General features: G+C 38.6%; 1 protein-coding gene across 1 annotated transcript in view; it reads left to right on the top strand.

Moving 5' to 3' along the window:
- The window catches only part of pdgfd (platelet derived growth factor d), a 58533-nt gene extending 34685 nt beyond the window's left edge, over positions 1 to 23848 (top strand). Inside the window, exons 4-7 of the mRNA XM_087796452.1 lie at positions 3156 to 3215; positions 7098 to 7311; positions 18192 to 18409; positions 23409 to 23848. Of these exons, the coding sequence (XP_087652578.1) occupies positions 3156 to 3215; positions 7098 to 7311; positions 18192 to 18409; positions 23409 to 23543 (627 nt within the window). The 3' untranslated portion in view covers positions 23544 to 23848. The remainder of the gene's footprint in view (positions 1 to 3155; positions 3216 to 7097; positions 7312 to 18191; positions 18410 to 23408) is intronic.
- The last annotated feature ends 1842 nt before the right edge of the window (positions 23849 to 25690 follow it).

Genomic DNA, 25690 nt, shown 5'->3' on the forward strand with positions numbered 1-25690 from the left:
TTACCTAATATCCGACCTAAGGGATTTATCCACCTATTTTTTATTTTTTATTTTGTGCCAATGACAACTGATGAGCAAATAACTGCATTAATTCTGTTTTTTGCTACATGCTAACTAGCTTCTGCTAGTTTTTTTTGCATCTGAGAAGGAGCTACAGGATTTTAAAGAGCATGTCAGTTTTTGTGATATGGAAACCGGCGCAGGGATCAGTGGATCATCAGGACTGTTGCGAGTTAACAATCATAACATTGATTTTGTCGGCCACTCTGATGCTTTTCCGAAGTCATCTCACCTCATCCGCCCTTGAATTCATGTCTGAGAGGTAATCGCATTCTCCGATCGGCTTTTCTTAGTTCCCAAATTGCTCCATTTGCAGTTTCCCTTGAGCCTAACTTCTGGCTGTGTGTGGGTTTGAACACGTGTATGTGGTGAAGAAGGGTTAGAACTTGTGTGTGTGTGTGTGTGTGCGGCTTAATTTAGCAAATCTAATTTCTTCTCTTCAGACCTGTCTCGAAGATAAAAGGGAAGAGGACAGGAAAAAGTAAGTGGAATAGAAGAGGAACGAGGAGGAGCTACGGCGGGAGAACAGGTGTCGGAGATAGCATCGTTGTGTTAGCTAATGACGTGAATGCCCTCAGCTGAGAGAAAAATTGAGAGAAAGATTCCTGCAAAGTGATGCAGGAGATGAGTCTGGCTTTACGAATCAGACAAATTAAACTGGACTGGAGTCAAATTCCGATAAACAAGGATTGAGACATAAACACAGACCAGAGCCAAGTACTTGTTAACTGTGAGCTAAAACCTCGAGAGCCGTAATTGGTGCTAAAATATTCACTGAATAACAAACTTCCGTACAACTCAATCTCCCAAGATTCTCAGATTACATCTCACTCGTTGCCAGCCAGCAGGAATTAAACACAAGATTAAGAAATTTGTATTTATATTAAACGAAGGCCAGGAAACAGAAGACAATATTCCACTGGTTTGACGACACGTCGGACAAAATATATTAATGTACTTTTATTTACACACTTATATCCTATTATTCTTTATATACATTCTTTGAAATGAAACTAGCCCATTCATTTAGTAAAAACACTTTGCATTAATATGAATTTAAATGTGTTTGGGAAAGTAATGTAGGTTTAAAGTAAAGATGACAGACTGCAGTGAACTGAGGAAACGTTTCACACCACTGATCTCGAACTGCTAGGCCTGAAGAATTTTTGCGATCAAAATTAACATCATGTAATATAATGTTTCTCTTGTAAGGGCTGGGGTATGTTTCAAATGCCTGACTCTATAGTTGATGCGGTAAACACAACTTCAGGCTCGTGGTTGCAACCCGCAATAACAAAAGAACACGGAGAGGTGACACTTTGGTGTCGGTAAGTGATATGGAAGATCTTCACGATCTGTAGACATATAGGTGCACACGAGCAAAGGTTTGTTTTGTTGTGACATGTTTTTTATGGTTATCCGATACACAAACAATGTCAGAGACACACACACAAAGCAATTTACAATTTACCAAGCTTACACTATTGGCATACGCATGCACACATTGCTTAATAGCGCACAGGTATGTATGCCAACTGTGAGACGGTGGTGAGGTGTGTTGTAGGTGAGTAGATAAGTAAGTAAGTAAGTAATTTTTATTTATAGAGCGCTTTTCAGACCAGGGTCACAAAGCGCTTAAACAATCAAAACAATACTCAATAAAATATATACTAAAAATGTCAAGATAACACCGAGAACAACACAGATGTCCCAGAAAATCAAGGAAAAGCCTGAACAAATAAAAATGTCTTAAGATGTTTCTTGAAGGAGTCAGTAGATCCATCAAGCGCAAAGAGAGAGGAAGATCGTTCCAAAGTTTAGGAGCGTGTGCGAGGAACCTGACCATGAATAGCTCTGAAAGTAAGAACCAGAATTTTAAAGTTGATTCTGAAGGAAACTGGAAGCCAGTGAAGAGTTTTAAGGATTGGGGAAATGTGAGTTCTTCTACAAGAGCTGGTCAGAATTCTTGCTGAAGAGTTCTGTATCAACTGCAGGCATAAAACAAAAAAATCCTTATCTTTCCAGACTCGTTCAGCTCTATCCCACGATGTAAGATTCTACTCAGTGTTGGTATCAAGGATCAGCTCCCAAGAGACGCCACTGGGCAACTTAAGACAAGCTCACATATTGTTTGAAGGCGAAGGCTTACACACACACCCTGGCCTTCATAGAGACAGAAAAATTATCGTATTATAGTGTATTTCAATCACATGTGCGGTTGTTTACGTTGGTGTGCTGCAGCTCACAGTCCCAGACACCAGTTAACACAGAAACAAAGAGATGCTTTGCTTTGAAGAACGGTTCAGACAGATTTACTGTTCCACATTGACTCGTGATGACTCTCCACACAGAGGGATTGATTATCCAGTCTGAGGGTTTTATGTGTGTTATTGTGTGTGTGTGTGTGTTTGTGAACATGAAATCCAGATCTGATCCAACAAATGGTCTTGTCTGCACACATCTCTCGGCCCAACCCTCAGATGAACCAGCCAAAATAAGATAAAAGCATCTGTGCAACAAAAACATTTGTCACAAACAACCATGGAGGCATAGTTAGGTTACTCTCAGGGTGTTTCTAAAATTATTATTTTTTGCTAATATTCATACTTTTCCTTTTACAAGAGTTTACCTACTTTTATCCGTGCATTTTAAGGAAAGCAGTACTTTCTAACTCTAATATATTTACAACTGCTTTGAAAGCTGGGTGTCTGCAAGGGTAAGGGCCTGAAAGCAGAGGTAGGAGCCCCAGGTGAAAGGGTTGCAGGGGAAAGGGGCCGGGGTTCGGAGGTAGGGACCTGAGAGGGGAGGACCGGATCTGCAGAAGCTGGGGCTTGTAAAAGAAGGTAGTCTTCTGCAACATAAAAAGGGAAACTTTATTTAGATAGAAGGTGGAGGGGCCTGGGAAGAGAGGAAATATAAGAGAAATATTATTATTATATGACATTGCCAGTATATATTATGACTTGCTAAGAAAATGAATTAATCTGGATTAACTATTTTTAACTGATCTGTATGGACACCAAAACAAGTACACAGTTAATAACCTGTTCAAATGGTGTTATTTCCTGAGTTAATTGTATTTTTCCCTTTTTTAGCGGGACTCTCCTTTGCCAGCATCCAACACAAACTGGGAGGCCGGGACGATACCTGAAGCGGTGAGTTTCTGATGACATTTTTATGCATTTAAAAGCAAAAAACATACTTTTCTCACCCCTGTTTTATGACTCTTTTATCTCCTCTCCACCTGCACTCTTCTCTTCACCGTCACTTAAACTATAGTATGCTGGATCAGAATCAGAATCAGAATCAGAAACCTTTATTTGTCCCACGAGGGGAAATTCGGTTTAACAACAGCAAGAGTAATATACAAAAAAAACAAAAAACACCCAGAAATAAAATAAGAAAAAGAAAAAGAAAATCTAAATAGAATAGAAAATAAATCTGCACTATATTATATATACACAATCATATTTACAAAAATAACAAGAAAGGTGCAGTTAAATAATTATCTTGGTGTGTTCTTGTTGTGGAGTCTGATGGCAGCAGGGAGGAAGGACCTGCGGTACCTCTCCCTCACACACCGGGGATGGAGCATCCTATCCCTGATGGAGCTCCTCAATGCCCTCAGTGTGTGCTGGAGAGGGTGAGATAAGTTCTTCCTCATGGAGGCCAGCTTGCTCTGTATCCTCCTCCCAGACACTTCCTCCACAGGATCCAGGGGACGCCCTAGGACGTAACCGGCCCTCTTAATAAGGCTGTCCAGTTTAGCTCTATCCTTTGCTGTCATGCTGCTCCCCCAGCAGACCACACCGTTGAAGATGGTAGAGGCCACTACTGAGTCATAGAATGACTTCAGGAGTGGCCCCCGGACACCAAACGACCTCAACCTCCGGAGCAGGTAGAGTCTACTCCGCCCTTTTTTATAAAGAGCAGCAGTGTTATCCACCCAGTCCAGGCGGTTGTTGAGGTGAACACCCAGGAACTTGTAAGACGTGAGAATCTCAATGTCCTGTCCCCGGATGTTCAGTGGTGAGGGGGAGATGGAGGGACACCGCCGGAAATCCACAATCAACTCCTTAGTTTTGCTGGAGTTGATCTGGAGGTGGTTTTCCAGGCACCAGTCAACAAAGTCCTGGACAAGTCCCCGGTACGACCCGTCATCCCCGTCCTTAATGAGGCCGACGATGGCGGAGTCGTCCGAGAACTTTTGCAGGTGACTGGTGGGAGACAGGTGTTGGAAGTCTGCAGTGTACAGTGAAAAGAGGAACGGTGCCAACACTGTTCTATGGGGGACCCCTACACTGCACAGTACAGTCTTCGAAACACCATCCCGGGTGAGGTGAGTGTCCGCTCCAGACAGCTCCAGCTTGTCCCTCAGGATGTCTGACCTGATGGTATTGAAAGCACTGCTTAGATCCAGGAAAAGGATCCTCACAGTGCTTCCAGGCGACTCCAGGTGAGAAAGTGCTCGGTGGAGAAGGAAGATGATGGCGTCCTCCACGCCGATGTCAGGTTGGTAGGCAAACTGCAACGGATCCATGGAGGAGCGCACCAGAGGACTCAGGTAACCAAGGACCAGCCGCTCCAGAGCCTTCATAAGGTGGGATGTCAAGGCCACAGGTCTGTAGCAGCTGGGATCCTTAGGGTGCTGAGTCTTCGGCACCGGTACCACACAGGACGTCTTCCACAGTAGTGGAACTCTTCCCAGGGTCAAGCTCATGTTGAACAGAAGTCCAACAATTTCACATAACTGGTCAGAGCACGTCCTGAGTACTTTTCCACCGACGCCGTCTGGTCCAGGGTCCTTTGTTGTCCTGGTTCTCCTGAGCTGATTTCTCACCTGGAGATGTGTGAGGGACAGGCTGGGGTGGGGGGGCATTGTCCCCTGTGGAGTCAGCGGGGGGGCTGAAACAATACAAGCTCGGGGGGGAGAATGGTGGAAGAGCAGTGCGGGGAGCCGACACCTCAAACCTTGAAAAAAAAACTGTTTAAGTTGTCAGCCCAATTTTGATCCCCCGCCGCTACAGAGAGCCTGGTCTGATGTCCGGATATGGATTTCAAACCTCTCCAGACATCTCTGGTGTTGTTATTGGCCAGACTCTCTTCCATCTTCCTCCTGTACCTCTCCTTTCCCTCCCTGATCTTTCTTCTGAGCTCCTTCTGAACTGCCCTTAGATACTCTTTGTTTCCTGACCTAAAGACTCTCTTCTTCACCTTTAAGAGAGCCTTTATATCAGGATTAATCCAGGGTTTGTTGTTGGAGAAGCATCGTACAGTTCTAGTTGGCACAATGCTCTCCACACAGATGGATACTAACTACTTGAACAGTAGTGTATTAACCAACCTCACACTTTCTTCTTCTTGCCTTTGATTGAGTTTCTCTCTTCATCATCTCCTCGTACTTACTCTCAAAACATTGAAAGCAGCTGAGGACATATTGCTTTTTTTAAATGAACTGCATGCATCAGTAGTGTAAGCTTGACCAACAGTATTTAAACTACCGTATTGTTTGCATTTGTTTGTGTTTTCATTATAATTGTTCCCTCATTCATGCCAAAATTCTAGTTCCTACATTTCTTGATTTTAAGAAAAATTATGTAATAAATAATATTGAAGTAATACAGTGAGTAACTCACTCATAACATCCAATAACAATGTGACATTTCAACTGCACAACACCACAGATAGACACAGAAATACACACAGAAATACACATACATATACAGAGACTTATATAGAAACTCACACATTGGGACACAGAAACACACATTGAAACATTAATACAGAGAAACATACAAACATAGATACACTGACTTACAGACACAAAAACACACACACACACACATAGACACACGCTTAATAATGGTAATACAAACGCAAACACAGAGACAAAGACAGTCGCCCAAAAAGACAAAGAGACCATACACACACTTTATACAGTCATTGTAATTATACATGTATAATACATGAAGCTTGACATGTCACTTCATTCTTACACTAATGTTCAGTACTCAGTTATTATTGCATCAAGCTGTGTGGGCTTCAGTGACATGTGGTCATAATGATTAGAATGATCAGAAGGCCACAGGCTATAATGAAGTTTCTCTGCATGAACGATGCCTACAATGTGTGGGTGTTTCGCGGCCATAGAAATGTACAGTTGATACGTCTGGCCTTGGTCTGCACTTAACATCCACTTCTTTTCTGTGAGATTTTTTTCTTTCTCTTCTGCTCTGGTTCATGTGTGAGAAGATGAGTTTGAAAATAAGTTGCAGCAAGTTTATCATTTATATTTGAAATGTCACTTTTATTTTTCTATAAACTATAGTGGAAAAAGTAGTAATATGGCACCATCTGATGGGCTCTGAAAAAATGACACTGCTTCATGAAGCTTTACAGTCCATCGCTATCGAAAACAGAAGATTTAACAATGATTGGACGAACAAATATGTACAAATATATACAAACACAAAGACAATTCTGAAAGTGCCCTTTGTGTCACTACTTCTTGCTTTTTCAATACATCAGTTCTTAATGATTTATATCATTACGAATCTTTTGCCTAGATTTCAACAGGAAATAGAAGAATCATGTCATCTAAAGCAGTGGTCCATGAGGAATTTGTTACCGGGCCGCACAGATGAATGACAATTTCTATTACTGGTTATTACTGTCTAAAATGTGTTATGTTTTGACAAAAGAATAATTTAGCTAGTGGCAATTGACACATCAAGGCACTTTAAGTCTTAGTAAAGTTTATTTAAAATATGAACCTGTGAACTAGTGAAAATGGGCAAAACACAAACTCTATACAATATATTGTATTGTGTTTTTATCTTGAATATAATGCCCACAAAGAACTGGTCCATAGTGCAAAAAAACGCTGGAGACAACTAATCTAAAGTGTTCAAGATCTTCATCTAATGACCAGAGATAACAGTGATTTGATTCTGAATGTACCATTTTCATCCCATTGTACTGCCTGAAGATTATCTCTAGCACCTTCATAAAAAGATGTTTGTTTGTGACCTGGGCAGGACGACACTCGTGTGCAGATCCCGGTGGTGTCCACTCAAGTCCCTCTCTCCCTGGACGAGTTGGATCGGACCATCGCAGCTTTTGATACCGTGGAGGATCTTCTGCGATCACTGAATCCAGGTACCTGGAGACAGGACCTGGACACCATCTACACCCAAACACACATACACTATAGATCCAGAGCCTACCACCTGGCCAGCAGACAGAGCAAAGGTAAGATCCTCACTCAGTGTAATTGGTTAAAGGTGATGCTACAACTTGATTGTTCACTGCTGTGTGGTGTGGAGCTGCTTCCTAAAGTGACAAGTAGAGAGGCAAATAAAAACTACTATAACTATAGCAGTACATAATGGGACTTGAACTATGAGTAGTAATAGTCAATTTATAAAAATCATAATTGAATATATGTGATGAGGTTTCATGAAACAGTTGGTGAGTTTTAATAAAACAGTTGATGGATTTTCATGAAACAATTGATACGTTTTAATGAAACAGAAGATTAGGTTTCATTAAACAGTTTATAAGGTTTCATGAAACAGTAAATGAGGATCCTTAACTAGTTGATTAGGTTTCATGAAACTGTTGATAAGGTATCATGAAACAGTTAATGAGGTTTCATTAAACAGTTGATTAGGTTTCATGAAACTCTTGATAAGGTATCATGAAACAGTTAATGAGGTTTCATTAAACAGTTGATAAGGTTTCATGAAACAGTTGATAAGGTTTCATGAAACTGTTGATACGTGTCATAAAACAGTTAATGAGGTTTCATGAAACAGTTGATTAGGTTTCATGAAACAGTTGATTAGGTTTCATGAAATAGTTGATTAGGTTTCATGAAACAGTTGATTAGGTTTCATGAAACAGTTGATGGGGTTTCATGAAAGAGTTGATTAGTTTTCATTAAACAGTTGATTAGGTTTCATGAAACTGTTGATAAGGTTCATGAAGCAGTGGATAATGTTTCATGAAACAGATGATTAGGTTTCATGAAACAGTTGATTAGGTTTCATGAAACAGTTGATAAGGTTTAGTAAAATAGGTTAGGTTTCTTCAAACATTTGATGATGTAATCTATTTCTTTTAACATCTTTTTGTTGAAACCTCAGATTATTTTTGAACTGAGGTAACCACGTTCTAAGGTCAGACAGACTTTATCTCGAAACCTCATCAATCAATCAATATATATTTTTTAAATGTCTCAGGTTGTATATATTGCTTTGGCATGGCTGTCTAAATAGTGAGTAGAAGTGAGTATATTGGTAGAAGGATGCTAGGGTTGGAACTGCCAGGCAGGAGGTCTAGAGGAAGACCAAAGAGAAGGTTCATGGATGTAGCGAAAGAGGACATTAAATCAGTTGTTTGAAGGTGTTTTAAGGTGAACTCGCTATGAATGAATTGACAATTAAAGTGACACTTAACTGGCATTTTAATACAATTGAAATGGTCTTTTGGATTCATGCAATTAAAGAGACATTCCAAGAGTGTTGCAACAGTTCAGGTGAAAAACTACAGACAAGACAAACAGAAAAAAATGTTCACACATGCCTGGACTCTTCTTCTCTCTTCATCCCCCTGTCTCTCTTCTCTCTACCAGCCGTAGACAACACTGAGTCTGGTTCTGCACCAGGTTTCTGCACCAGTTTTTCTGCTCTCTGTCACCTCTTGAGATAATCTTTTTGATTTGACGCTAAAAATAACATTCAATTGCATAAAAAATAGCATCTTCTAACTGACAGATCATTTAAGAAGTTGACTGGAGTGTGTAAATCTTTGCGGTGACACTGGATCTGTGGTTTAAATGACTTCTCTAGAGTTCGGGAAAAACGTCCCGGAGTCGATGAAGCAACAGAAGTGAAAGAAGTTCACGTCTAAACAAGAGATTAATATCCGCCACTCACAGATTGTGATACAAAAAACTTAACTTGGCTATCGTTTGTAGCCTGGAGGCCTTGAGACAAGACAAAGCTGAGAATGATTTGCGGCTCACCTTCACCTGTGTACACGTTCTCCTCCGCCCTGTCTTTCTTTTAACACCCCAGGGCTTACCTGTTCCTTAGTAAATATTAACTCCTGACAGCAAATCTATCTCCATTCATCAGCACATGAGTGTGTGTGTGAGAGAGAGCTCTGCTAGCATTCAGACGCTCCATATATGGGCTGGTGGGAGAAGCAAGTCGCAGCACTTCAGGCAGATACTCCGAACCAAACGTGGCTGACTTTGATTAGAAATTCAACCTGTGCATTGGAGCAGAAATCTGCCGGCGTCAGCAGTTTGGTTTTGTTTTCATTAAGATGCTCACATACGCCGCAGATGACACACATTCCTGCCCGTGAAGAGAAAATTGTCAACCCAAATACAAGTCAGGATTTCACACACACACAAAAGGGGTTCTTACAGAGGACGGAGAGAGAAACAATTAAGATGGATGAACATGTGCAGAAAATGTATGGATAGAAAAGGAGGGTTAAAAAATGCACCACAGACAGTGTCATTCCTAATAGGGGTGTTAGAGAATAACGATACAGTTAAATATCGCAATTTTTCTTTTACAGAATCGATAGTCAACAGCAATGTATCAATATATATACTTTCAATTTCTATTATTTTCTTTTCCTTCCAAATGTTTTATTATTAATCATGGTTATTTTATGGTTGATATTTTAACAATGTGTATGTAAAATAAAATAATTTGTTTATTATTGCCATTATTTATTTTTATTATTATTATTATTATTATTTATTATTATTTCATTTTTTGTTCAATCTTCTGGCCTCTTGCAAACGGAACGATTGAATCCCGTGAAATCTGGACTGAGGACGAGAGGATACAATCGACTCCAGCGGTTTTTAAAGCTGATGGTTGGACAAACTTTAGTTATTTAGTCTGTAAATTCTTCCAGAGTCAAGTACTCAGACGAAACTACAAATACATCCTCGCTCCTAAAATATTGCCTTATCTCATACTGCCCGTGTATCCTGATACTTGTATCTCCAAGTTCTTGCCAATACCCATCCCTTATTCCTAATTTAAATTATGTATATACAATTATTGTATGTGTACTGAATAAGAATAGCTAACATTGCTTAAGCGTTAATCAATATTCAAGTTTTTTTTTATACAAAAGACTATATTTGAATACTCTGAAGCCCCTCAGAGAAAAATACAACTTAACCTCAACCCAAATTTCAATGTATATGTAATTAAAAAACAGCTATTTTTACCGTGCCTTTCTCAGTTTTCTAAAGTCATATGAATGTGGGAGTAAAATGATGATCCGTCTAATGATGTTAGTGGTGTCGTTCTCCTGACCTGTGAGACACGTTTGCTGAAAAGAAGGAGAGAAAAGGAGCTGCTGAAATGGGCCAGCATGAATAGATAACCACTACTTAACATTCACTGAACGACAATCTATTTTAGAAATGCAAATCGATCGTTTCTTTTTCTGTCCACAAGGAGACGGATAAGGATGTTAGCAAGTCTGGGAGCAGCTTGTGGTTTTTGCCTGTACAGATAAGCTTTTCCAGCCCCGGAGGTTGAACATTTGCAGTCGTCAGATACCACCTGCCGTTCTCCGTGTAAAACAGGCGACACGCTAGTCTCTCCCATCAAGTTCAGCTCACAACGTTTGTTTCCATCCTTTTAAAGTATTTCTAATATTCACTCGCCACAATCCTATGTATGAGTGGCTTTATTGTATATGTCGGGTATTTTGTATTATTCATAAAGTAGAGCAGACACACGGGATATGCGTGAATATGACTGTTCAAAGATGTCTCAACTGTCAAATGAATGTGACAGGAAGTTACAAGTTTATACCATTTATGAGATTTCTTTAGATTAATATAATTTTAGGCAAATGCTCCATCTTTAGTGGTTTAAATTGCAATACCATTGTGAGAAAGGAACATCAAACCATGAATATGAAGGTTATTTTTATTCTTCTATATTCTTTAATAATCTCGGACAAGCCCTTCTGATACGTATTCACAATATACAAGACACTTAAAAACATGAATTCCTCTCTATAATATCCTTTATTGTATTTATTTTACTGCACATGATGTCTAATAGAAAAGATCCATCTCAGAATTAATGAATCATTTTATTGAAGTTTCTCCTGTCATACAATTGTCCTCAATTAAATTAGAAATGTAAATAATTTACGCCCTAAACTTCAAAACATATGCAAAGTCACAGGTTGGTGCATTTTAGTTGACCATAGCATCAACTAGCTAAGCCAGCCAAGCTAAAATTTCTTCCAAAGTAGATTACAGTTAAAGAAGAAGAAGTTCTAGATTGTTGTCTTTTTGTGTATAATAATCTAAGTACAAAAAAGAAAAAAATAATTCCGATTGGGTTTCTTTTGTATTTCCTGCCTGAAACCTCGGCCCCTGCAAGGTTTTGAGTGATGATGTTGATGCCGCCTCAAAACAGTGTCTTTGTAATAACCATAAAATGTAAGAGTAATGTAATGGTACACAACTGAAAAGTGCAATTTTGTTTTCTTTAATTGTTAGTTAGTTTCAAATCATTATTTAAAGAAGCTGAAAAAAAAACAGTCCAAGTTTCTGGTTAAAAATATTAAAAGGCGACTTCAATTTTGATCCTGTTAAAACATTTAGTTTTTTTCCCTCAAAGAACAGAAAAATGCACTGTTTTTGTAAAATGACCAATAAACTGTTTAAATGTTCACCATTCATATTAATGATGATTAAATAGTAAAACTATTTTAAACACAAGTTGAAGTGACAATAATGTACGTTTGTGCCGCTCAATCACAGTTCCAGAAGAAAAGCAAGGGAAGGAAAAAAAGGGAAGACGGCGGTGAAAAATACCTTAAATTCACAATACAAGCAGCAGATTTTTACATTTTCCTTCTACCTCATTTCCACTTGACACACTGTCAAGCTTCTGCACCACTGCACTTCTAAGATTACACTTCTTTCCATTTAACAGACAAGTTCAGCCCTGTAAGCTCGGATCTGCACACACAAGCACTCAGACAATATTTGAAAAAAAACAAAAAAGCATTTTTTTTCCCAGAGGAACAGAACGTATGGATGCTTTTTCCTATACAGGTTATTATTTTGACCACTTTATAGGCAACCTGCATCCAACTCTTCATCTGCGTTGGTGAACAAGTAGACCAAACCAGCAGACAAGTACGAGAATGACGGAAGGGAAGCTACTCCAGAAAAATAAATATTTTGTGAACTGAAATTACTACGTTACTTCAATACTATGCAGTATTGAACAATTTATCCCTTTTTCCAAAATCCTTGAACTAATATAGTGTATGTTCCCCAGATATAAAGCGATGCATGCAAGTCTTTCAACTCTATTGTAAACCCTTTGGCTCTTTCTTTCCATTATATTTATTTAAATATTATATATTTTAAACATCTGATACAACTGTGCAAACTCAGTTTGATGCGTCATTTTAAACTGAAATGTAATCTGTTTGTACGTCTATACTTTTTGATTTCATTCAAATCTCCACTGAGAGTTCAGTAATTAAGTTTTCTGTTTCAAAGCAGAAGAAGCAGATTTCTGCCTGAACTCTAAAGACACTAACGTGGATTAAATGTAATATTCGACTGAGACTAGAAACATCAAGCATGGAAATAAACGCCTAAAGTCATCAAATACAATTTACTCACAGAGAGAGTAGACTCTTTATACATATGTATATTTATTTAAATTTTCTTGTTCATCATAACATCATTTTCTCTCTTTATCTGACAAAAAGAACAATGTAAATCATTTTATTTTCTATAAAAGACAAAAACAAGTGACATCAATTCACTAATAAAGCACAGAGACAGCACATACTTCTGTCAAGGAGCTACTTCTTATTGACTTCTTAAATCACAACATACAATTCATTTAATAAAACTATATAACTTTTATGATTAACTTTAGCTGGTGAGCAGCAGCTGTGAGAAGCTATACAAGTGAATGACGAAATCTTTAAATCCACTGTAACCCCAAATAGATATTCCTGAGAATTAATTCACGTTTATTATTTTGCTGTTACCATAGTTAACACCAAAAAATAAACCAAAAACCTGATGTTAAACACCTGAAAGTGATCGTTTTTAAATACGCCGACACAATAAACCACAAAAAAGCCTTGGTTTTTAAGTTAATTTTGTTCCAAGTAGTAGAAAGAGTAACAAATTAAACCAGTCCTGGTTTAACTGGTGATGTTTTGGTGTGATAGAAGTATTTCTAAGAGGAGGAATGAAGCATACACAGATTTATTTTTCCAGATTTCCCTTGTTGACCCGCCTGGCAGCTCAAATGCATCTAATCAAAAGTTATTTCCCTTAATTGAACAAACAGGATGAAACCTCTAGTTTGTGTCTCAGTAAGAGATGCTATTGATTTAACTTAAGAACATTACGTAAGAACAAATCTATTCAAGCGAAACGTCTACTTTTGACATCCAACCGAGGTCAAAGGTCGTTTTCATTTTCCCGCTGATGGAGGCGGTTCCTAACTATGACCTACAATAATGAGGATTGGTCCTGCAGGGAGCTCATTTTATTGTTTACCGTAAAGATTTATCTTCATAAACAATAACCTATCGATTACTTATAACAATCAGCCAAAGCCAAACGTTATTGATCTGCTATAACTTCTCCTCGTGCAAGATGTTGACTGTAGTGTTTATCACTCCAATAACAAAATCAAACCTGAGGTCTTGTACGCATCTTTATTATCATCTGCCAAGACAGAGGAGTAGAGCTGTGTTACAAACTAATCCTGCAGAATATTGATTTAGTTGTTTTCTTGTTTTAAGTCTGTAAAGTCTTTGATGAATTCAATCTTAGTTCAGCATATTTTTCTTGTTCAAAACACACATTATTTTGGCTGCCCAGATGCTACTTATGTCCGTTAGTACTAACTTACTGTGAGGGCTTTCATAAAAACATGGTAGTGGAATCCACTGAATTTTGTTGCTTTTGGTATTTGTTTGTTTTTTGGAACAATTCCTAATGTTGAGGCTTCAATACAAGATGGACATTACAGACGAGCACCAGGCATGTATTTAGATGTTTTTAACTGTGTCTTTTTGGACGAAGATGAAGACAGACAACTGAGCTCCAGTCGCTACATTAAAATTGACTTGCTTTTTTGACTATGACTCTAAAAAAGAACAGATTAATCTGATAACAATCCCAACCATTATTCTACATTATGCTACATAAATCTCCACTGAGAGTTCAGTAATTAAGTTTTCTGTATCAAAGCAAAGAAGCAGATTTCTGCTTTAACGTTCACGACACTAGCGTGGATTAAATGTAATATTCGACTGATTCTAGAAACATCAAGCATGGAAATAAATGTCCAAAGTCATCAAAATAATTCACGCACATAGACATTAGCTTCTCTTTGAATATGTTTTTTTTTTCATTTATAAGGTTTTAATGCTTATTTTAAATGTGACTAGTTGTGGTCATTACAGACTCTTTCTTTATCTGACAAAAAGAACATGTAAAATAAATTGTCCTGTTTCCTAAAACTCATCAGGATTTGAAACCTGGTATGTTTTTTAGACTTGGATGTCACAAAATTTACTGGCTAATGAATGGATACAGATAAAAATAAAATACATATTAAATATATATTATAAAGTTGAAAGTTTGCTTTGATTTTATTAAAAAAAGAACAACAAACCCCCCACAATTTTTCTCACTCATTGCCATTTAAATTGTTAATGGGTGTAAAACGTTTGGTTTGTTTCTTCTCTTGACTAAGCAGAGAAACATAAATTAGAATTAAAGGTATTACTTAATTATTCATATAAAAAAATCTATCTTTAAAAACATCCTGCCCACCAAAACTACTAAGCTTTTTTGTGTTCTGAAGATTCATTATTATACATTATATAAAATGCATTCATTTATAAATTCATTGTGTTTGAACTATTGCGGAGACAAATACCCTCACCTTCATCATCAGAACCAAACTCGCACCATTGTGGACAGAACTCGCACCTTTGGACCTCCATACCCCCGGCCATCCTATATGCTGACTCGCTACGATCTTTCAAAAATCAACTCATAAACCCATCTTTTTAATATCACCTTCAACACCTGTTAACTCATTTCCTCCCTTTTTTTTTCTTTCTACATTTCCTGATTGTTGTTGTTTTTTTTTATCTCGTTCTTTATGCATGTTATCTTCATTTTCTGGTTTATGTAAAGCGTCTTGGTCTCCCTTAAAAAGCACTATAGAAAAATGTTGTATTATTATTATTATTATAATTGTTATGGCTGTTGCGCTACATTACAGTAGTGATGGGCTGATGAAGCTTCATGAAGCAGTGTCATGTTGTTTAGAGGTCAGTAGGTGGCGCCATTTAAACATTTCATTAGAACAGTTGTTCAAAACAATGGAAAATATTGCAGAGACTGCCATCTAGTGGACTCTGAAAATAATGACACTGCTTCATGAAGCTTCATCAGACCATCACTACATTGCAGTTATCTTAAATAAAAAATGTGATGAACTATGATTTAAAAAAAATATGATCTGACCCCCCCTCTAAAAAAATAAATTAATAAATAATCAATACAAAGCTGTTAAATATCGCTGCAGTATCGTAAGAAAAATACTGATATATATTAAATTACCAATTTTTCCTCACACCCCTAGTGACTGTGATACTACAATTTGATTATTTAAAAGAAACACAATATATTAATGGTCCGACAATATGGTTATATATAGTATCATTGTTTCGCCAGGTTCTTGCCAATACACACCCCTAATTAATATGTTGACATTCTGTTTATCTTTTTCCTTGATTGCACATTGGGCGCTGGAGCCTCAAGGCTTGGGTCAATTTCCCAACCATAATTCAACTTGCCTTAACCAAGAGGATGCCTTCAAAAGCGTATTTCAGTAAAAGACGTCCATATATGATACCATCTAAGGTTCATTCCGGGATCTATTTTTCCAGTTTCTGATCCATTTGTATTCTCTGCCTGAACACAGCGGTCTGTTTAAAATTACACCTGGGAACCAGAACCGTCACAGAGATGTGTCGGTGTGAGACTGGAAAATATAGATTTGTTCCGCTGGTCGTGTTGTTCCCGACACTGGGATGTTTCTACGTCAGAATAAAGGTCATTCTAGTCATGTTTGAACCTCTCATTTCATCATATTTTTCATAAGTTTATTTCTAAAAAACCTGAATCTTTGACATTTGACTTGTGGTTGATTACACACAATAATATACAGTAGTGCTACATCATCCACATATCAATGTACCACTGACTATAAAACACAAATCTCCTGTGAAAACAGCTTCTGCTTCACTCGAGTAGTGAACCTTTGACCAGCAGGGAATCACTGCGGCAGTTACTGAACAGGAGGTCCATCGTGCGGCAACAATGTCATTTCAAGTGATTATGTTCACAAAGGCTGCGATCAATAAGTTCAATCTACGATCAAAGTGCAACCGCTGCTTTCTTTTGTTGACGTGATTTTCTTCTTTTTTTCTTCCCTCCCACAGCCATTTCTCCAACTATTAATTAAGGTTCAACCATCATCAGAACTACAGTCTCAACAAGTGGAATGAAATCAATATGGCGCTTTATAAGAACAAAACTGTTTAGTTCAATTATCAGCGTCTCACTTACTGAGCTTCTTTGTTTGGATGTTGCTGAGCACAAAGAAACAAGCGATCATAACCAGTAATTTGTATATATTCAGTGAAATATGGACAGGCCGACTGACTGACGGAAGGACAGACAGATGGAAGGACAGACAGAAGGACAGGAAGATAAAAAGATAGACAGAAGGACATTTGACAGTCAGACAGGAAGGCAAAAAAAAGAGATAGAATGACAGGCAGACAATAGGAAAGAAAGACAGAAGGACAGACAGACACAAGGATAAACTGAAGGACAGAAGGACAGACTCACTGACAGAATAATAGACAGACAAAAATAAAGAAGGGCAGACAGACAGAAAAAAAGACTAAATTTGTGGCAAAGACAGGAGGACAGAAAAGATAAAAGGACAGACAGAGATGGAGACAAAAAGACAAACACAGGGACGGAAAGGCAAAAAGACAGACAGAAGGACAGAAAGAGCGAAGGGGCAGACAGACGGACAGACAAAAGGACAGAAAGACAGGAGGAAAGACAGACAGATAGACAGAAGGGCAGACAGACAGACAGACAAAAGGACAGAAAGACAGAAGGGCAGCCGACAGACAGACAAAAGGACAGAAAGACAGACAGATAGACAAAAGGACAGAAAGACAGAAGGGCAGACAGACAGACAAAAGGACAGAAAGACAGGAAGGAAGACAGACAGGTGGACAAAAGGACAGAAAGACAGAAGGGCAGACAGACAGACAAAAGGACAGAAAGACAGGAAGAAAGACAGACAGATAGAAAAAAAGGACAGAACGACAGACAGACAAAAGGACAGAAAGACAGGAAGAAAGACAGCAGACAGATAGACAAAAGGACAGAAAGACAGAAGGGCAGAAAGACAGACAGACAGACAAAGGGACAGAAAGACAGGAAGAAAAACAGACAGATGGATAAAAGGACAAAAAGACAGACAGATAAAAGGACATAAATACAGGAAGAAAGACAGCAGACAGATAGACAAAAGGACAGAAAGACAGAAGGGCAGAAAGACAGACAGACAGACAAAGGGACAGAAAGACAGGAAGAAAAACAGACAGATGGATAAAAGGACAGAAAGACAGAAGGACAGAAATACAGGAGGAAAGACAAACAGATAGACAGAAGGGCAGACAGACAGAAAAAAGGACAGCAAGTTAGAAGGACAGAAAGACAAACAAATAGACAAATTGAAAGGTACTATTTTATAAAACTCAGCATCTAATCAATAAAACAGTCGACTGTCACGTGTCTCTGTTGTAAAATGTGTTGTCATTGTTCATGAAAAACAAGTTGTTCGGATCAGGAATCCAACACATCAATCACCCGATAGGGATCCCTGTTGTGGAAATGTAGTCATTGCTGTTAAAAAAAACAATTATGAAATTATTGATTGTTTTCATTGATCTCTTATGTCCCTCCGTCCTCTTCCCAGTGGATCTGAACCGCCTCTACGACGACGTCAAGCGCTACAGCTGTACGCCTCGCAACTATTCGGTCAACCTGCGCGAGGAGCTCCGAGTCACCAACGCCGTCTTCTTCCCCCGATGTCTGCTGGTCCAGCGCTGCGGCGGCAACTGCGGCTGCGGGACCGACAACTGGAACAACGGCTGCGTCTGTCAGGCGGCCAAGACGGCCGTCAAGCTCCACGAGGTGAGTCCGGATAATGTGCCGGTACCAAGACCTGCTTCAGTCTCGGCGTAATCATGGAAGCACAAGATTGAATCGCATGGAAAAAACCGACTCCATGACAAACATTTCAGAGTCAAACTTATCGAATCATTGAACCAGGAAATAGCTAAATGTTTCTGAGGTGGCCTGAGAATGGAACAAGATGGTCTAAATTAAGACAAAGACAAAGACCAGGAGAAGAATTGAAAAAGTGGTCACAGATTTCACAGCAATTTCAGTCTATAAGTCATTCTTACACCAGCTCTTTTATTGCAAATTGGTTACTATGAAAACAGCCTCTAGATCCTCAGGGTCAAACCTCCAGAAAAAACAGCAGTTTGGCACTGGTATCATAGAAAACCTAAACAATGGTCACAACCCTGCAGGAGGTCTGTTATATTGGAGACAAAAATAATCCCAATTTTCGTGTCGGTCCTCTACCAGCTCATGGAAATGGTTTTGGATTAATTTTGGCCCATTTTTGAGATGAGAGTAAAACTAAAAGAAATGATCTTCAGGACATTTATTTTCATTTATTTTTGTATTTGAATTGTTATTTCTCATTATCCAGGCCTAATAAAAAAGTGTCCCTTCTGTGAGTCTTTTCCTTTACACCTTCCTCAAAATGCAACCATTTTAGATGTTCAGATTAGGAAAAATTGGACACACAATTGCGCTTATTCACAGGGTTATTAAGACTTTTTCATTACCATTTGGTTTGAAATTAAAGAGCAATTAAAAACAACAACAATAACTTGTCAATTATTGATAAAAGAATTTTAAAAAATGTCCTGCACAAAATACACATTACCTCGTTCATGTTTCCTTGTACTGCTTTCAGCAAATTGACCGACAAATATTAATTCTAAATTAAGAACTGTGTCAATTTCTGCATCTTTTAATCAATGTTGCCAAATTTTTTTGAGGTATCAGAATTAGAATCATTTTATTGTCTCTGCACAATGTACAATGAAATTATAGCAGCGGCCGATTGTTAAAGTACACGTAAAAAATGAAACAAGGCGTTTAGTGCAAAAAAGGGATGTAAAATGTAGCCTTGTTTTTAGATTTGTGAATTCAATGCCAAGACATTTTAAGGACCCACATACAACAAATTATTGTTGCACATTTACATTTCTGTTTCAATGAATGTCCTCTTGAAGGCAGATCAAAAGAGCAAGGACATTTTAAACGAATAATGAGGTGATGAAATTGTGTCAATTTTGAGGACACTGTCTATACGGACTCTTTAAAAGACACATTTTTCCACCATGACTTTTGAACTAAATCTCTTTCTCGGGGACGTAAGAAATTTGTTTCTGAACTGCACAGAAAGAAAATAATATACATATTATTCCTGGTCCATTACTTATCCACATCTTATAGGTGTTTTGTAATATTAGCCTGTGACTCTCGACATGTCAAGCCAATTGTTTCAGTCAAATTTAGGAAAAAAATAAACCCTGTGAACTAATGGAACATTTTTTTAGGTCTGTCTGTGAATATAATTCCCACATTAAACGGTGCAAAAATTCAAGTGCTTCAAACCGACTTTTCCCAATTCTTTCTCAGTCAATTGTTCACCGTCGGTCTCTGTCTCCATAGGCTGTAATCATCCTTTCATCATCCCCTATTCCCATTTTCAATTTATCCTCTTGCCATGCCCCATTCTTGTTCTTTAAACCTGTCATTCATTCTCTTCCTTGATCTCATTTGTTCGTGCAGAGCTTCATTATTGAAACAGGGTCCGTAGGGCTGCTGCTCCCCGTTTCAGCTAAAAACCAAACAATGGATTTTTCTTTTTTTCTGTCAAAAGTAGGATGTCGGAGGTCTGGTGTGAGCGTACTGACATGAAAATTGATGCATTTATTATTACAATGGCGTCATCAACCAGCATCCGACTTATATAATTACTTTTTTCCTCTCACTAACCCATTGTTGCAACTTCAGTCCTGATTTTTCTGAACCTACCTACAACCGTACAAGCATGTACCGCCACTTTAACTTCTCCATGACAAATACGTCGCCCTGAGATTAACATGTCTGCCCTCCAAAAGTCTTTGCTTTTAGGGATTTAAAGTCCAACATCCTAAAGGAGAGCTGGTCAGAATAAAGTTAAGGAGGATATTGTGGCTTATGTATAGAATATGTCCATCCTCTTCTGTGCAAAACACTTTCTTTGAGTTCAAGACAGGATTTTGAAAATGCCCTTGTAAACTAATTAATATCTTATTGTGATAACGGACTGCGTCAAAGACCTAATGTCAATTGAATGGAATAATTTGTTGACACTATCTTTGTTCGTGTCTTATACTTGTTCCCTCTGCCAAGGACGTTATTATGAACATGTGATAAAAAGTTATGAAGATATTTTAGGAAATTTGACAATATAGATGAATATTGACCCACGAACGCTGCTGCCACCTGCTGTCCCATAGAGCTCACGTTAAGTGACTATACATAAATGGTGGGAAATTAAGTTAAATAAAATGTATCAAATTCTATCAAATACATGTGGGACAATGATATTGATGGAACATCACAATTATGAGCTGCTTGGCAGAGGTCTGTGATCTCTGAGTGTATTTTATATTTCCTATATCTGTGTCTAAACAAGAAGGAGCTGTCTCGCCTGCAGTTAATACAAAACTGTGCAGTAAGAATTATGACCTGCTCTAGTAGAAGAACTCACATTTCCCTGATCCTTAAAACTCTTCACTGGCTCCCAGTTTCTTTCAGGATCAATTTTAAAATTCTGGTTCTTACTTTCAGATCTATTCATGATCAGGCTCCTCCTTACATCAGTGATCTGATCCAGCCTTACACCCCAGCTCGGGCTCTGAGGTCTGTGGATCAGAATCCACTGATGGTTCCTGAACACGCTTCAGGCCCAGAGGAGAGAAATCCTTCCAGACTGTTGCTCCTAAGCTTTGGAACGATCTTCCTCTCCCTCTGTGTTTTATGGATCTACTGACTCCTTCAAGAAAAATCTTAAGACATTTTTATTTGTGCAGGCTTTACTCTGATTCCCTTTTAAAGTATATATTTTAACTGTTTATTGTTTTTGATTGTTAAAGAGCTTTGTGACCCTCGTCTATAAAGGTGCTTTACAGATAACCTTTACTTACAAATAACATTTAGCTACTTACTTACTTCCCTTATATTCATTATAATTCATTTAAATGATGTTGGGGTGGGGGGGGGGGAGTCGAGCCTATCCCAGCTACTACAGTGGAGAGGCGGGGGACACCCTGAACAGATCAACCACCTTTCACTGGAAAGACACACAACAATTCCAGAGACTCACATACAGAGTCAATTCAGAGTACTCAATCAACCTCTTTTTTGGGGGGGGCTGTTGGGGGAAATCGGGGTGCCCGTAGTAATCACACGAACAAAGATTTGTTACCCAAATTAACTGAAAACTGCAGCATGTAATGTTGCAGTTTCTGATAAGCTAGTTTCTGGCTCTTTGTTTCCCAGAGTTTCCTTTCTTTTATCTGCACTTTTCTTTGTTTTGGCTTCCACCACTTCAAGAACGGCTCCCCCTGGACCAGTGCTTCTCTTGAACCTCTGGTTTATCATCAATAGTTTTTCCAAATGCTCTTCAAGGACGACGACTGAACACGTGAAGAGAATATATTCCTACATGCTCCAAAAGTGTTTATAAGATTTTTTTTCTCACATTTCTTATTAAGCATTGTGAGAACAATTGAGTAATTGCTTTGTAAAAGCACAGTAAATTAGTTTTGAGTGTAAAACAATTAAACTAGGAAATAAGAGAATGAAGTAGATACAGAATGAAAGAAAATATGAATGTTTTGCCTCCAGCACAGATGAGCTGCAACAACTGATGCATGTGATTCACATCATACAATGTTGCTCTCGAAGAAAACACATTTTTCGCCACATTAACTGCTACACAGTATATCTTGCTCTTTATGGACATCATCAAATCAGATAAGCAGTTTTTTCATCTTTGATTTCCCCCAGACTTTCAGTAACTTCCTACATGATGGACAAATGTGCAAGCCTGCCAGAGAGGACATTACTCTGCTTGCGTCATTTCCTCACCAGTTGGCCTTTTGCAAGAGACAAAAATATCTTCTCTTCCCAGGTCACCAAGATATTAGCCAGAAATGTGGCATTAGAAAAAAAGTACAAAGGAATAGACTTATCTTCGTTCTTCAGGCTGTTGGTTGCCATTTAAGCGACATGTATCACTGGGCAAACAATAATTTAGTCTGTGAACTACACAATATTTTGCTACAAAAAAACAGTTCAAAAGTGGTAAGAAACTCAATTTTTTTATCTATTATTTATAGTTTTTTGCTTTTTATATTTATTTTTTGTATGTAAAAATGGTTACATGTTATAATACATTTACCCATTCATTTACTCACTTGGTAATCTTAAAAAGAAGGGAATACATTTCTGGAAAAAGATGTGATAGTGAAATTATTTGCGGGCTGCCACAGTTTTTGTTTCCAATTCCACACAGACTGTGCCATAACCCCGGTAACCTGCTAGACCCGGAAGTGATGTCAGGAGAATAGTAGAAGGGAACATTTTCTTTAGTTATTGAGGTCATGTGATTGTCTGTGTTCATCTGTCTGCCTGTTAGCAAAAAAAACTCAAACACGGATGAAAAGATTTCGATAGGTTTCTCAGGGAATGTCGATGTTATCGCAAGGAATTACTGATTCAAAGTCCGATCGTATTCTAGATTATCATCTGAATCCAGGAGAAGATTAAGATTAGTCAGTGTTGGAGAATCGAGCGAAGGGAACACTGCTGCCACCTGTAGACCCATCTAGGTTATTCCTGTCATCAATATTTTAAATTCTAAAAAAGACTGTCACTATATATAGATCAAATAAATGTTGGGTGATCATAATAGGAGGTCTGTGGTCTCTTGGACTTATGTTCTTGTTGTTGCCAGACAATCTTGGCAGGTTCTTATTGTCCGTCTCTCTTCCAGGTGCTCAAATACGCTCCAGGGACCAGCCGGCATCCGGGTCATCGCAGGGCGCGGGTGCGCTGGGTTATCAGCGAGATCTTCCTCACGCACCACGAGAGGTGCGAGTGTGTGTGTCCCTCCCAGCCGCCTCGCTGATCTCCCAAGTGGACGAGCATGAACTTTCTGAAAACCTCTTTTTTATTTGCAAAAGACTCTGTTGGAAGAGAGAGGTTGGCTATTTGACCGACAACTTCCTTCTTTTTTTTTTTAAAGTAAACTATGTGTTAAGTTTTGGGTACATTGATCTAATAAAGCAACATATTTGAACTGTGCCACTCATGAGATGACACGATGTCTAGTTGACACCTACAGTGTGTGACGAACCCATGACCTACTGCACCATTCAAGTCATTCTTGCTGCCCAGACATCTTCCTACCTCCTACTTAAAGCCCCTTCAATAAACCGCAATCCTGTTCTTAACCTCTCCACACTCCTTTTCTTTCCCTTTTTATTTTGGAAGTAAAGAGAATTCAGTGCTTTAATTTGGTATTGGCGTCATTTCCACTGATAAACTTTGTTTTGGATGGATATGATCCAGTCAAAATATTCACTAATGAACAAAATAAAATTCAGAACAAGAAAAAGGCCAAATGAGGAAATTATGAATACTTTAATAATAATCATATTATGTTAGTTTCTTTTTTTTTTTTTTTTGAGAAGTAAAGAGGATTTTTTTTCTAGTTTGATGTTCTAGCAATTACAATATTCAATAAAACAATTCAAAATTAATAATGGCAGTGCAAAGACAGCTTGACAGGATCAAGAATATTGCTGTAATGGCACAGTTAAACTCAAGTGGAAGATACTAAAATGTCTGTGGCAACCCCTGATGGGAAATGCCAAGTAGAATGTTTCCTTTGCAGTATTGTCTTTGGAAACTTGTATAAAGAGACAGTTTTAAAGTTTTAAAGCTGAAACTTTTTGATAAATTCCAGTCCTTATTTAAAGGAAAACCTTTTGATAGGAAGGAACACCTGGTAAAGGGAACTCTCAAAGCTAAAAAAAAGGGCGGCAAACTCCTGAGACAAGTCACCGGTATATTGGGGTTGTACTCTAATGATAAGTGACAGTAACTGCAACCTCCTCTCTTGCAACAACGGTCAGAACTACGAAGCATTCCCAGGCAAGTACTTAACTAACTTAAGCTCTACTCAGAGCCTTCCCGGACGACCATGTTTCTCAACCGGATACGGTGGGGTGCCGTCTACGGGATAGAGATATGATCATGGAGGAGCCCCAGTATCTCAGGGTCTGGTTCAAGAGCGAGGGATTTGACCTGCATTAGCACTTATGCAGATGATGCACCGATCTGTAGTGGTAAAAAAGATTTAAACCAAAAGCTTCCTTTTTCTGGTCAATATACGCCCCTATCCTCACCCATGGTCACGCGATGATGGCAGTGACCAAAACAACAAGATAACAGGTACAAGCGGCCAAAATTAGTTTTCACCACAGGATGTCTTGACGCTCCCTTTGAGAGAAAGCCATACACACTTCTGTGTGTTTAGTCAGGAGTGTTTCTGGAAGCTTGCCAGGTTCATGCTAGAATGAGTGAGGGTGAACAGAAGGAGGAAAAGGAGAACTGTGGGAGGAAGTGTAAACCACACCAACCACAAACCTCCACGTCTCATTTGCTCACTATTTCCTGTTGAACACATATTCTTTCAATCCCACGTACGACTTTCAAATTACTTCCAGTACTTCACGGAGCAAGAAGCGGCTCTGCAGTGACAGTGAGTGTAGAAAGAAATAAACAGCCGCCACTTTTGCCAGTCTGTCAGTCCATGCCACCGTCTACTCCTTTTGTTTCCAACAGTCACAACACTTCAAAGTCAGCCTTATGCCTCCTTTTTCCAAGCGTTCCTGGCATTCCAACCAAGAACCGGAATTCTGTTTTTCCACGGATCACACCATGTCCTTCTCTCCCAATAACAGGAAGGTGAGCGAGAATGAGAAAACAGTCACAGAGGAAGTTTTGAGGACATTCCAAGTCACCTTGTTTTTGAGCAGCGAGGCAGAGATGAAAGATTTAAAGATGCAACTGATGAAAAATATTCCTGCTGCCGATCAGCATATCCATGTTTGCAACCCACTCGGTTTGTTCCAAACATCATCTGTCATCCACATATCGGAGAACAGACATCTCGGGCTCATTTTGCAGGAATAGAAAGAAGTGGAAATGCATTTGACATTGCGTTTGAAAGTGTGAATTCCTGTAGGATGGTGTGTGTGCGTTCTCAGA

Source organism: Callionymus lyra, chromosome 7, assembly GCF_982586985.1.
Source record: "Callionymus lyra chromosome 7, fCalLyr1.hap1.1, whole genome shotgun sequence".
Lineage (NCBI taxonomy): Eukaryota > Metazoa > Chordata > Actinopteri > Syngnathiformes > Callionymidae > Callionymus > Callionymus lyra.